Source organism: Trichomycterus rosablanca, chromosome 10 (genome assembly GCF_030014385.1).
Source record: "Trichomycterus rosablanca isolate fTriRos1 chromosome 10, fTriRos1.hap1, whole genome shotgun sequence".
NCBI classification, from domain to species: domain Eukaryota; kingdom Metazoa; phylum Chordata; class Actinopteri; order Siluriformes; family Trichomycteridae; genus Trichomycterus; species Trichomycterus rosablanca.
In genome coordinates, this window is record NC_085997.1 from 31,169,509 (window position 1) to 31,182,275 (window position 12,767).

General features: G+C 41.5%; 1 protein-coding gene across 1 annotated transcript in view; it reads right to left on the minus strand.

The window, feature by feature from the left end:
* Positions 1 to 11,775, minus strand: part of shisa9a (shisa family member 9a) — a 54,094-nt gene extending 42,319 nt beyond the window's left edge. The window contains exons 1-2 of the mRNA XM_063003804.1: positions 11,162 to 11,775; positions 5,348 to 5,454 (exon numbers count right to left, since the gene is read on the minus strand). Coding sequence (XP_062859874.1) covers positions 5,348 to 5,454; positions 11,162 to 11,670 — 616 coding nt within the window. The 5' untranslated portion in view covers positions 11,671 to 11,775. The remainder of the gene's footprint in view (positions 1 to 5,347; positions 5,455 to 11,161) is intronic.
* Positions 11,776 to 12,767: the final 992 nt, after the last annotated feature.

Here is a 12,767-nt window from a genome sequence, read left to right on the forward strand (position 1 = left end):
GATGGACTACAGTCAGTATTTGTAGAACTACAAAGTGCTTCTATATGGTAAGTGGAGCTGATAAAATGGACAGTGAGTGTAGAAACAAGGATGTGGTTTTAATGTTAAGGCTGATCAGTGTAAAACAGTAAGTAGGTCATTTGGCCTTCTCCTTCAGACTGGCCAGGTCAGTGACATCACTAAAACTGGGCTTGAGTGCCCTCTAAGTACTCCTTTTTTCATGTGCAAATAAGCACAATAGATAAACAAGCCTGTTAATGTAACAGAACAGAAAATAAATCTTTTCTTTTTAGCACAGCTGGTGAAACGCCCACCATGGCCATGTGGGCGTACATGTATTCTCAGAATCTAAGGAACATATAGCATTTTCTTGGACGATCACAGCTCGATTCCGGACATCTGCTAGCATGAAGCTCTAATAATGACAAATAACAGAGCTGCAGTTTCATTTGAAAATCCCATTAGGGTAATTAATTTGAGGAGAAGTATTGGACCCACCCCCCTGAACAGAGTTTGTGTGAGCACACATACATAAATAATGAGGCAGGAAAGAATCTCAAAGAACTGCAAAATTTTAAATAAAACTTTTACAAATACATTTTTCATAAAGCTCATTATTAGACTCAATTATTTCATGCATTTCTATTTTATTTTTTATGACCCGCAGTAGAAAAGCTACTTTCATTCCCCAAACTTTGAGCTCTTTCTGGCTGTAACTGTGATGGGACTGATCAGTATGTGGAGTGAATCCCAGTATTAATAAATCTGAAATGATTAAAAGTAGAAGCATTGCTAGAGGTATGAAACTTTAATCTACTCACAGTTCTTCAAGCACCCTCTTTTTAAAAATTAACATTTTGATCTGGGTTGTAACTGCTGTCTGTTTTTTATTTTTATCTAATGAAGTGAAACTCACCTCTCTGCACATCCATGATTGTTTTTGAAAACACAGTGCCTACATTATCTTGTAATTTCTCCCTTTTAGCGCGTCTAATTGCCTGATTGCGTCATGCTTCCTCTCCACCAATGCCGATCTCTGCTCTGATTGAGGAGAACGAAACTAACCCACGCCCCCTCCGACACGTGGGCAGCATGCCGTATGCATCTTGTCACCTACACTTAGACGAGTGCAATGTAGATCAGCACTTTGTATGGAGAGACACACCCTGACAGCACTCTTTTCCCATCCCTGTGCAGGCACCATCAATCAGCAGAGGTCATTAGTTATGAGATGAGTCCCTATCTGGCTTTTTAATATCCTATATGAACAACAGGCTAATCGTTGTTCATGTGGCTGCTCAGCCAAGACGGCAGGCAGAGCTGAGACTCGATACGATGTATCCGAGATCCCAGCTCAGGTTTCAGTGTGTGTTTTTACCGCTGCGCCACCTGAGCGGCCAACAAATTGTTATTTGATGTCAGCATGTCCTTTGGTGTTTTGGCCATAAAATGTATTTCCTTTTTATTATATTATCATTTATTTTTGTAATAGCATTTTGGTTTTGTTTTAGGTTTGTTTCCAGCTCACAGAGTTTCTCTGCTATGACCTTGATCAAGATAATGCAGTTTATTAAAATGAAATAAAAATGCTTTTACAGACCCAATAAAACCATTTAAAAGACTAAATCTAAAGTAATTTAGTTATATATCCATATGTAACAGTGGTGCAGCTAATGGTGTGGGGGCCACACAGCAACACTGGTCCTGTTTTTCTCCAGGGGTGCCATACAATGGCTGACCCTGTGCTCTGAACCCGGCTTACAAACAAGCTAGGATATGCGATGAAAGAATTTCATTGTACTGTATATGTATACATGACAAATAAAGGCTTTTTATTCTATGTTCTCCGGTTTCTGTGTGAGTTTTCATCTGGGTATTCCAATTTTCTTCCAACTTTCAACATACAGTATGTAGATGATAAAGTGGCTGCCCAAAATTGCTCGATGTACTGTAAGTAAATGATTGATGTTTTTTGTTTTGTTTTGTTTATATTTTTGTTTATGCATTTTCTCCCCCTTTTCTCCCTTTTAGCGCGTCCAATTGCCCGATTGCCCGATTGCATCATGCTTCCTTTCCACCAATGCCGATCCCTGCTCTGATTGAGGAGAACGAAGCTTACGTGGCCCATTTGGCTTAGTCCCGCCCAAATCTGAACAACAGGCCAATCGTTGCTCATGTGGCCACTCATACTTAGCCGGTAGGCAGAGCTGAGATTCGATACAATGTATTTGAGATCCCAGCTCTGGTTCCAGTGTGTGTTTTTACTGCTGTGCCACCTGAGCGGCAAGTAAATGATTGTTTGAGTGTATGATGCTCCACAATGGACTTGTGCCTGTCATAGTCAGGTATCTTTAATTTGCTTCGAGATCAATAAAGTATCTATCTATCTATCTATCTATCTATCTATCTATCTATCTATCTATCTATCTATCTATCTATCTATCTATCTATCTATCTATCTATCTATCTATCTATCTATCTATCTATCTATCAACTCCCTAATGCTCGGGGCAGCAAAGTGGGTAGCACTGTCGCCTCACAGCACGAAGGTCCTGGGTCCAGGTGGGGCAGTCTGAGTCCTTTCTATGTGAAGTTTGCTTGTTCACCTCTTGTCCGTGTGGGTTTCCTCCGGGTGCTCCAGTTTCCTCCCACAGTCCAAAGACATACGGGTGAGGTGAATTGGAGGTGCTAGATTGTCCGGGAGTGTGTTCGGTGTGACCTTGTGAACTAATGAATCTTGTGTAATGAGTAACTACCATTTCTGTCATGAATGTCACCAAAGTGTAAAACATGACGTTAAAATCCTAATAAACAAACAAACAAAAAAAACTCCTTAATGCTCAGTGTTTTAGGTGCTGCAGGAACCCACCTTACCACACCCAGTTGGAGAAAACCAATGAATGAATGAAATAACTCACTGAAACTGTCTAGCACCCACTCCACCAGCTGTGCCACCGACGGACTTAAAAATTCAATTACTGGATACTTACAATGCTGTTATTTCTAATAATCTGCCCCTAACTTTTAGTTTATATCATTACTGTAACCCACAGGGGCTCTGAGGAACAGGTCAGAGAGAAGACGCATACTGATTAAATCTACATTATTAATCTCAACTTAAACAATGGGAATTGCCCAAATACACTTTCTTTATCACTGCAATTTAAAATTCACATACTGGTTTTATACAACCACCTGGGGGTCTGTTTATATTTGATGAGAAGCACAAAGTAATTAATTAAGTTGTTCATGTGGCGTGATCACGAGCTTTAATGAGAACTGCAGTAAGCTTGATGTAGTTCCTGTAAAGTGTCCAAGAGCCCTGTTCCCTCTTCCAAACATAGAACAGGGATTAATGTTATTTGTAATTCCATTAATTACAATCTAGCAAACACAAAGACTAATATTAACCCCCAACATTCATTACAGTTCACTGTTACCCATGAGTTTCTGTAACAAATTCATTAACATAACCTACAGCACTTACTGTAGTAATTAACTGTTTTAATGTAGTCCAATGTTATTAACTTGACATATTCTGCCCATGTCTGCGTAGGTTTCTTCTATGCATTCTAGTTTCATTGACTTCCCCAGAACATGCAGAAGAGGGATTGGCTGATTTAACTTGCCCCTAGATGTGAAAGAGCGAGTAAATAGTTTAGTGTGTGGTGCTCTGTGTTGTTCTGTTGTCTTATTCTTCCAGCCACTATTTCTGGGTGTTGCAAGACCCACCGCAACCCTGATCAGGTTATTAAAGTGCTTATTGAAAATGCTTGAAAAGATGTCCGATCAATCTACAGTCAAGCTGGGACAATAGGGAAAATGTAAATAAAAACCGAGAGTAATAATTTAAAAAATAGGACCTTTAACTGAATTTGGTACAAATAGAAGTCATTTAATATTTCAACATATTAACGATCCTTCATGTTTTGTATAAGTATGCTCAGTCTGATGTTGATAACTACATATTTGGACAAAAGTTGGGACAGGGACACAATACTACATCATCTTTCCCTTCAACAATGTTCTGTAATTGTTTTAAAACTAAGGACACTGGCCGCTCAGGTGGCGCAGCGGTAAAAACACAAGCTAGCACACCAGAGCTGGGATCTCGAATACATCGTATCGAGTCTCAGCTCTGCCTACCGTCTGGGTTGAGCAGCCACATGAACAACGATTGGCCTGTTGTTAATATAGGGGTGGGGTATTGAGCCCCTCTTGTCTTTTTAGGGCCCATTCGTTACAGTTATAAAAATAGTGCAAACAATTTAGTTACCATTTACAGAATATCAAGTTTATATGTTAAATTGGAACTCTTGGTAAACATGGCTGAGGAAAACAATAACAACCAAAACAGAAGTCAGAAAAGTGTTTATAATGACTAAAGTCATAATCTGAGTGATGAAACAGGAGGGAAACGAGGTAAAGTTTCTTATTCTCAGTGTAAACCAGAAAGATTTGGTTGCTTTGATACCCACACTGCTCTTGCTGTCATTTCCACACAAACATTTATTTAGGGTTTGATAGCCACAAAGGAGATGATGTATTTAGGGTTACAGACTTTACTTTAATTCATTCACTTTGAGCTGTTAGAGCCCAGTGTTGAACCATCACAATACTGAACCCAAAATGCAAAATGCTTTAACCAAGTAGGAACAATACTGTGGCTAAAAAGCCATAAACAACAAAGAAACAGCAAAATAACAGAAATAAAAGAAGCCAACCAAAAAAACTGCTGCCCAAAGCAGAGAGGAGAAAAACAGATAGACAGATAGAGGGTATCAAACTCCACACGCTCGCCCAGAAGAGAAAAAGGAACATTTGCCACACAGAGACAGAAGTCTAAGCTGTCCCCGGAAAATGTCAGAGGCATCAGCAGCACGCCCTCAGCAAAACCCACAATAACAAAGGAAAGTAAGAACATTAGATAGATAGTAATATTTTTTTTACGTTACACACTTCTGGAGCGTTCACACTACAGACCTGAATTTAACAATGTATTGATTGTGTAAGCCGTAGCCTAGTGGTTAAGGCACAAGACTAGTAATCCAAAGGTTTCTGGTTCAAGCCCCACCACTGCTAGGTTGCTGCTGTTGGGCCCTTGAGCAAGGCCTTTAACCCTCAGTTGCACAGACTGTATACTGTAACTGTAATGTAAGTCGCTTCGGATAAAGGCGTCTGCTAAATGCTGAAAATGTAAATGTAAGCCCATCTAAATATAACTCTACACACAATACAGTACTGTGTCTAACATAAACAACCCTACCCAGCAGCATAGCGGGTTCATTTTCAGGCATAGCTGATGAAACATCATGGTAAAGCATGAGTAACTCCAGATGTGACTTACGTATGTTGTTTGCTCTGGCCTGCATGCTTTCATAGGTCTGTGCATGCCTTCCAATAGCTTCTTCATGTTCAGCCTGACAGGCACCTTGCATCACGCTTGCTACAGCCCTGTCAAAAGACAATATTTTACATTTAAGTAAACAGTATAAGTCGTGTCAGTTTACAGTAGCATTATTTTTCACATTATTACTGTAGTCAGAGCCTAGTCCAGCTGCCAGAGAAAACAGTGCTTGTTAGAAAAGATGTGGCTGGGTAGAGCGACAGCTAAAATTTGTGCCAAGGCATTTTCAGCTAACAGCAAACACAGAGCTTACACTAATCAGGAATACGTCTTGTAGATGATTAAAAACTGAAAAGATTATTACATGGAACATCACATTGTTAGCTGAGTCTACTGAAGAGAATTTGGGGTTAAAAGATGTGCAATACTGTAGTACAATCAGGATCAGAAATCCACATGGCACAGTGTGGCTGCTGTCCAGGGTCCTGACTTTAGGAGCCTCCAGCAGGGGCTACACCAGCGGTGTCCAAACTTTTTTCTAGGAGGGCCAGATTTAATCATGTGAAAGTGCCAAAAGTCCCTGATGCAGTGGCGTAACTAGGAGCTCATGGGCCCCAGTGCAAAAAACATTTTGGGGCCCCCTCAACAAATTGCATATATACTGTATATAGGTCTAGTAACATTAAGCAGGTTACACAAATTCCCAAAATCCCTTGCTGTGCACTCACTGTATATTTTGATTACATGTATTCTGATATTTTATTGTCTTTAAGTTATTTTAATATTTTACTTAACTAAAATATTGTCGGGTTTTTACTTTCATTATCGCCACACTTCACTGCTAGCATTAGCCACTTGCTACTGTAGAGGGTCAGCTCACCTAGCCGCTGCGAGTGCTGTTCGTCCAGTCGGGGATGCTACGGGTTTTTTGCTCCGTGTGGTGGTGGAGGTGTGGGAATAAAGGCACTCGACAGGGTAAAGTCACTTTAACTATTTAGTCAGGACTTCAATGAGCGTTACAACAATTTAGACTGCCTAGCTCCAGCACCCGAACTTCAATGCTGAGCCCATACGGCGAGTCTCATATACATAACTAACTAACTGCAGAACATCTGAACGCACATGTATAAACCGGGTGCTGCATTCTGATTGGCTGAGCTGAATGTCACTCACATATGGCCGCTACAATATTGTAATATAATAATAACGACCTGGCGAGTGCAGCCAATGGGGGGGCAGTGCGGTGGGGGTTGAGTTCATGTCGTAGAGGGCCCCCCCAGCCATGGGCCCCAGTGCACCATGGACCCCCCCCCGGAAGTTACGCCTCTGCCCTGATGACATTATTTTAAACAATAAAATATGCATATAAATACACGGTTATTTAATCATTTTATTTTCACACAGCAAACAACAACCAAATGTAAGCATTCAGATAAACAAATCAGAACATACAGAACAAGCTATTTGAATTTCTAACTGAACTTAAAAACTTTTAGAAACTCTCGCTTAACGTGGCTTTATGTACTAAAAGAACAACACAGGAACTCTGAGTTTCTCTAAATTATTACTGGGCATAAGTTCTCTCTCCACCACTCAAATACTTAGCTCGTTGTTTTAGTACAAAACGCCACGTTAAATTTTGTCCACGTTAATCGTTTGTACAGCCTGTGTCACTTTTATCACGTCATATCAGTGAGTATGTCTCATTCACGATTTTGCCACTTCTCATGTGAATGCGTACTTACACAGTGTTTCTGCCACCATCTGCTAAAAAGGGGAATTGCATCTTGAATTAGTATAATTTTTTTTTCTGTTTGACTGTGCTGGTGGGCCACAAGTAATGCAATTTAAGACAGAAGACGTTGTGATTGGCTCGCGGGCCGGACTTTGGACATGGCTGGGCTAGAGGGTGTTACATTCAGTGGTGCCAGTTTGATGGACTGTCCAAGCATGATGAGAAAATCAGGACAAATATATTTTAGGAATTAAAAATGTATTTCTAACCGGTTTCAAATTGTATGTTTTCTAACTGATGCCTGTTTGTATCAGGAAAAATCTACGCAATGTATTTAACTGTATAAATTAATATTTAAACAATACCAGACAATGTGCATTCATTCATTTATGCATTGTCTGTTTTACCACCGTTTTTTACTTGTCAGGATTGTGATGGCTCTGATTTATTGGGTGAAATAAAACCCCTGACAGGGGGCCAGTCCATCACACTGCACACACACACACACACACTTAGGACAATTTTAGTAGCTCCAGTTGGCCTGACTGCACGTCTATAAACTTGTGAAAGAAAACCTGAGCACCTGGAGGAAACCAATGCAGACTCAGGGTGAACATGCAAATCCACACAGAAAGGATTATGGAACCACCCAGCCGGAAAATCAAAACCCAGGGCCTTCCTCATGTGAGGCGACAGCGCTACCCACTGCACCACCGTGCCACCCTTCAAAGTTTAACCCACACAGTAATATATTTGTAAATATTTACAACTACTTTAAATTTAGTCTTAATGCTTTTTTCTGGACAGCCATAGCTTTTTCTTTCTCTCTTTTTTTTATATTTGAGCTGTCGTTTAATGATGTTTTAAGTCAAATAATAATCCTTACTTAAAACAATTCCAATTACAACTTCATAACCATGATCCTTAATTCACCTCCAGCATAATGCTATTTATGTACAGTCGATGGTTTAAAAAAAATACCAATTAAGGAGTTACTAGACTCAACAGCTTGTGCGTAAAGACGTGTGCATAGAAAGTGCATCGAAACTGGTTCCTACTTTTAATGTTCAAATATAGCAAATATCTGGCTTCTTCTCATAAACTGTACAGATTCTAATGTGATTTGCACTAGTCCTAAATTCGCTACACATTACTGTCTAAACTGAAAGCGCTTATTGAAGCAGCTTCCCATACATTACATCTCAGATCTCACTTACCAGATGTACAATACTGTATGTGCACAAACTGTTAAAATTTATTCATTTATTCCTTTAGTGCCAAGCGCCACCTATAAACACCCTGAACAGAGCAGCAATCCACAACAGGGCAACACGTAATCACCAATGTACTCAATTACTCAGAGGGTGCACTGTCGCCTTACAGCAAGAAGGTCTTGGGTTCAATTCCCAGGTGGGGTGGTCCGGGTCCTTTCTGTGTGAAGTTTGCATGTTTCTCCAGTGTCTGCGTGGGTTTCCTCCGGGAGCTCCGGTTTCCTCCCACAGTCCAAAGACATGCAAGTGAGGTGAATTGGAGATTGGAATTGTCCATGACTGTGTTTAACATTAAACTTGTGAACTGATGAATCTTGTGGAAGCAGTAACTACCGTTTTCTGTCATGAATGTAACCAAAGTGTAAAACATGATGTTAAAATCCTAATAAATAAATAAACAATTACCCAGACCCAAGGAAAAAGAATAGCAGACAATGCTCCTTCAGCAGGTTTTTGAAGGTGAAAAGATATCAGGGTACCAAACATTGTAGACTCCTTACAGACAGTGACCAGAGTTAAGAATTTAACCTAAGACCCTGGGACCCATGTTGGTGCATGGCTCCAACTCTGGCTCCAGGTGGAACTTCAACTTTACCAGCTGTGCCTACTTAGTGATGGGTTATGTCATGGAAAAATGTGTTGGGAAAATAAAAAGTAGTCAAACAGTACCAACCGACTAGATTGAAGAAGATTTATTAAAACACAACTGTGGGTTCTTAAAGCAGTATGTAAGCTGATGAACAAAGAACAGAACTGTGGGCCTTGTTTTATACTACTCTAGTCACATTATGGTTTCAACACTTGGGTGTTGAACTTTGGAACCTCCATTCTGTGCTAACTTTTGTTCCCTATCTGCTTACAACATTTTACACCAGCTTAAGGACAGACATGGTGCTTATATCTGTGCATTTCACTCCCAGCCACACCTCAAGCACCAGCCTGTAAGGCTTTAATGCACAAAACAGCATAATACTAATATGCAGATTATACTAAGCTCACTCACTCACTTTCTTAACCGCTTGTCCAATTAGGGTCGTGGGGGGTGCTGGAGCCTATTCCAGCTTTTCAATGGGCGCAAGGCACACAGTAACACCCTGGACAGGGCGGCAGTCCATCACAGGGCAGACACACACACATACACACACCCATTCACCTATAGGGCAATTCAGTGTCTCCAATTAACTTGACTGCATGTTTTTGGACTGTGGGAGGAAACCAGAGCTCCCGGAGGAAACCCACACAGACACAGGGAGAACATGCAAACTCTGCACAGAAAGGACTCGGACCACCCCGCCTAGGGATCAAACCCAGGACCTCTTGCTGTGAGGCGACAGTGCTACCCACCGAGCCACCGTGCCGCCCTGATTATACTAAGCATAAAATATAATCTTTCAATAACAGTTAACAACACACAGCTTTAGCCATCTACAGTACACACCTATTCTAAATACAACCTGGGAACTTTGTAATCTTGGAATACAACCCACAAGAGTCCAATTCCTTTTAAGGACATCCCTTAATTCTGTACACTCTTACACACCAAGAGGCAATCCACCTACTTCCATGTGTTGCATGAAGACAGAAAACCAGAGTACTCGAATAAAACACACCTGTATAGTTTAAGAGAATTAAAAACTTCACACAGACAACTTGAAATAAGGCTCAAACCCAAAATTACCAGAACCATGAAGCTGTGTGGCATTGACTGCTTTGCTTTCCTGATAATTATTTGTAACAGTCCATCACAGGGCATAACTCACATGCACACAAAGGGGAGATTTAGAGTAAGCACCTACTGGCATGTCTTTGTGAAACTCTGGACATAACAGTAACAAGCCCAATCTTAACATACTCTAACTGGACTCAAGTTAAGGATTGAAGCTTAACTATTTTGAACTGCAGTTGTGCAGCTCCACTATTTGCTGGACCACCATCTCATCCAGTCTCATCTTCATCGTTAGTAAAGGTTTGCAGTGGGTCCATGGCCAACCCTCGACTAATGGGTACATGGAGGAAATATACCCTAGACACACACCCATTCACCTATAGGGAAATTCAGTGTCTCCAGTTAACCTGACTGCATGTTTTTGAACTGTGGGAGGAAACCGGAGCTCCCGGAGGAAACCCACGAAGACATTTACATTTTCAGCATTTAGTAGACGCCTTTATCCAAAGCGACTTACAGTACTGTGACAGTATACAGTCTGAGCAATTGAGGGTTAAGGGCCTTGCTCAACCTGGCAAGTGGTGAGGCTTGAACCAGCAACCTTCTGATTACTAGTCCGGTACCTTAACCGCTAGGCTGTGTGTTGCTGTGTGTTGTTAACTGTTATGTTACGCTTAGTATAATCAGGGGATTGAAAACAGTTGTGCAGCCCACTCTCTGCTGGACCACCATCTCATCCAGTCTCATGTTCATTGTTAGTAAAGGTTTGCAGTGGGTCCATGGCCAACCCCAGACTAATGGGTACAAGGAGGAAATATACCCTAGACAGGCTGACATCATAGGTCATCACACACTTAATTTGGAACAGCCAATGCACCTACTGATGAGTTTTAAGAGATTGTAGGTAACTGGAGTGTAGAAAAACACAGAACAGGAGGTGAACCTTTCAATCCATACAACACGAGTCCTTGTGGAGTTGTGCGCCACCAATATTCGTTGCGCAAAAGTAAAATTGTGCAGTTACTACGATATGGCTATTGTTTCAGATTTAGGATAATTCGTGAGTCTAAAACGAGTTAAAACGAATAAGTCGTGAGTCGCGATTATTCAACCGTGCGTAAAAGCTAAAACTTTGAACCTACCGAGACATGTTTTCCCTGTGCGGTCGCTGCGCCTTTTCCAGTCCAAGTTTGGTAAAGATTCCGACCAGCGCCATGATTGCCACTACTCCACACACCACATACACTATCATGTTGGTCTTGTCCCTGGTCGGGTCGTGTCTCGGGTCGTTTTTCTTTTGCGGTGTCTGTTTTCTGAGCCACACCGGGGTGTTGTAGTTGGTACACAGACTTTGGTCCAGACGCGAGCTCTTGTATGCGCAGCAGAAGCGGAATCCACAGGTGCCGCAGCAGTACAGGTAGGTACCGGTCCGACACACGAACGGCGGGTCCCACTGACCCATCACATCGTAGTAACCGCGGCACTCATCCTGCGTGTGCGGTGCCTCCGAGACCCCGCTCTCCTCCGAACCGTTCGATCCCGATAACACCACAAAACCATCCAGCCGCCGCTCCGCTTCCCCCTCCGCCCTGCACACCAGCACCATGACCTCCACCAACAGGTACTCCCACAGCAAGACCGTCCATCTCATCCTGTTCTCCCGCTAATCTCACCTGCGCGCCTCCGGCCGGATCAGCGATCAATAGGCTACCAGTTTGGAGAGCGCAGCAGTTTAACCAAGAAAGTGCGGCCATGCGGAGTGCGTCTCATTTTTACAACTGTTGTTTCTTTCTTTCTTGTTCTTCTTTTTTGTTGAAACACACGAAGAAAGTCCACGCCGTTTTTCTACGTCCAGTCGAGGTGAAGAAACTGGATGGTTTGCGCTGGTTCTGCGGTTCATGCGCAGCAGCACTGTGTGTGAATGGCACTCTGTGCGCCTCACAGCAAAACACTCACATGCACCAAGCTGCACACTGAGCAAGCCATGAGAAACACACACGCAGACACAGAGTGTGTGTGTGTGTGAGAGAGAGAGAGAGAGAGAGAGAGAGAGAGAGAGAGAGAGAGAGAGATGGGATATGATGGGATGTGATGGGATGGAGAAGGGAGTTCTTCGAGGCTTCTTAATGTAACTAAACATATCTGCATCACAATAAACATGTTATTAACCCCCCTGAGCAATATATTTTGAATGTATTATATTTAATATGCTTTAATAAGTCTTTAGAGGCCAAAAAACATTTTAAATCATTAGGGCAAACAAGAAAGTAGATTTAATTACACAGACTTTTGCTCACATTTAATCTGTACTCTATTTTAACATAATCTTCACAATCCTCCCACACAGCTAAAACACAGGGCTTATTCAACTCATTTTCTGAGAGTTGAGTAAAGAACAATAATTGCATATACAGTGCAATGTATATATACAGTGGGGGAAATAAGTATTTGATCCCCTGCTGATTTTGTAAGTTTATTCCCTTACAAAGACTTGAACAGTCTATAATTTTTATGAAAGGTTTATTTTAACAGAGAGAGACAGAATATCAACAATAAATCCAGGAAAAAAAACATTAAATAAAAGTTATAAATTAATTTGTATTTAATTAAGGGAAATAAGTATTTAATTCCCTACCAACCAGCAAGAATTCTGACCCCCACAGACCGGTTATGTGCCCATGAGGCACACAAATTAGTCCTGTCCCTGTATAAAAGACTCCTGTCACAGAATCAGTTTCTTCTGTTTAA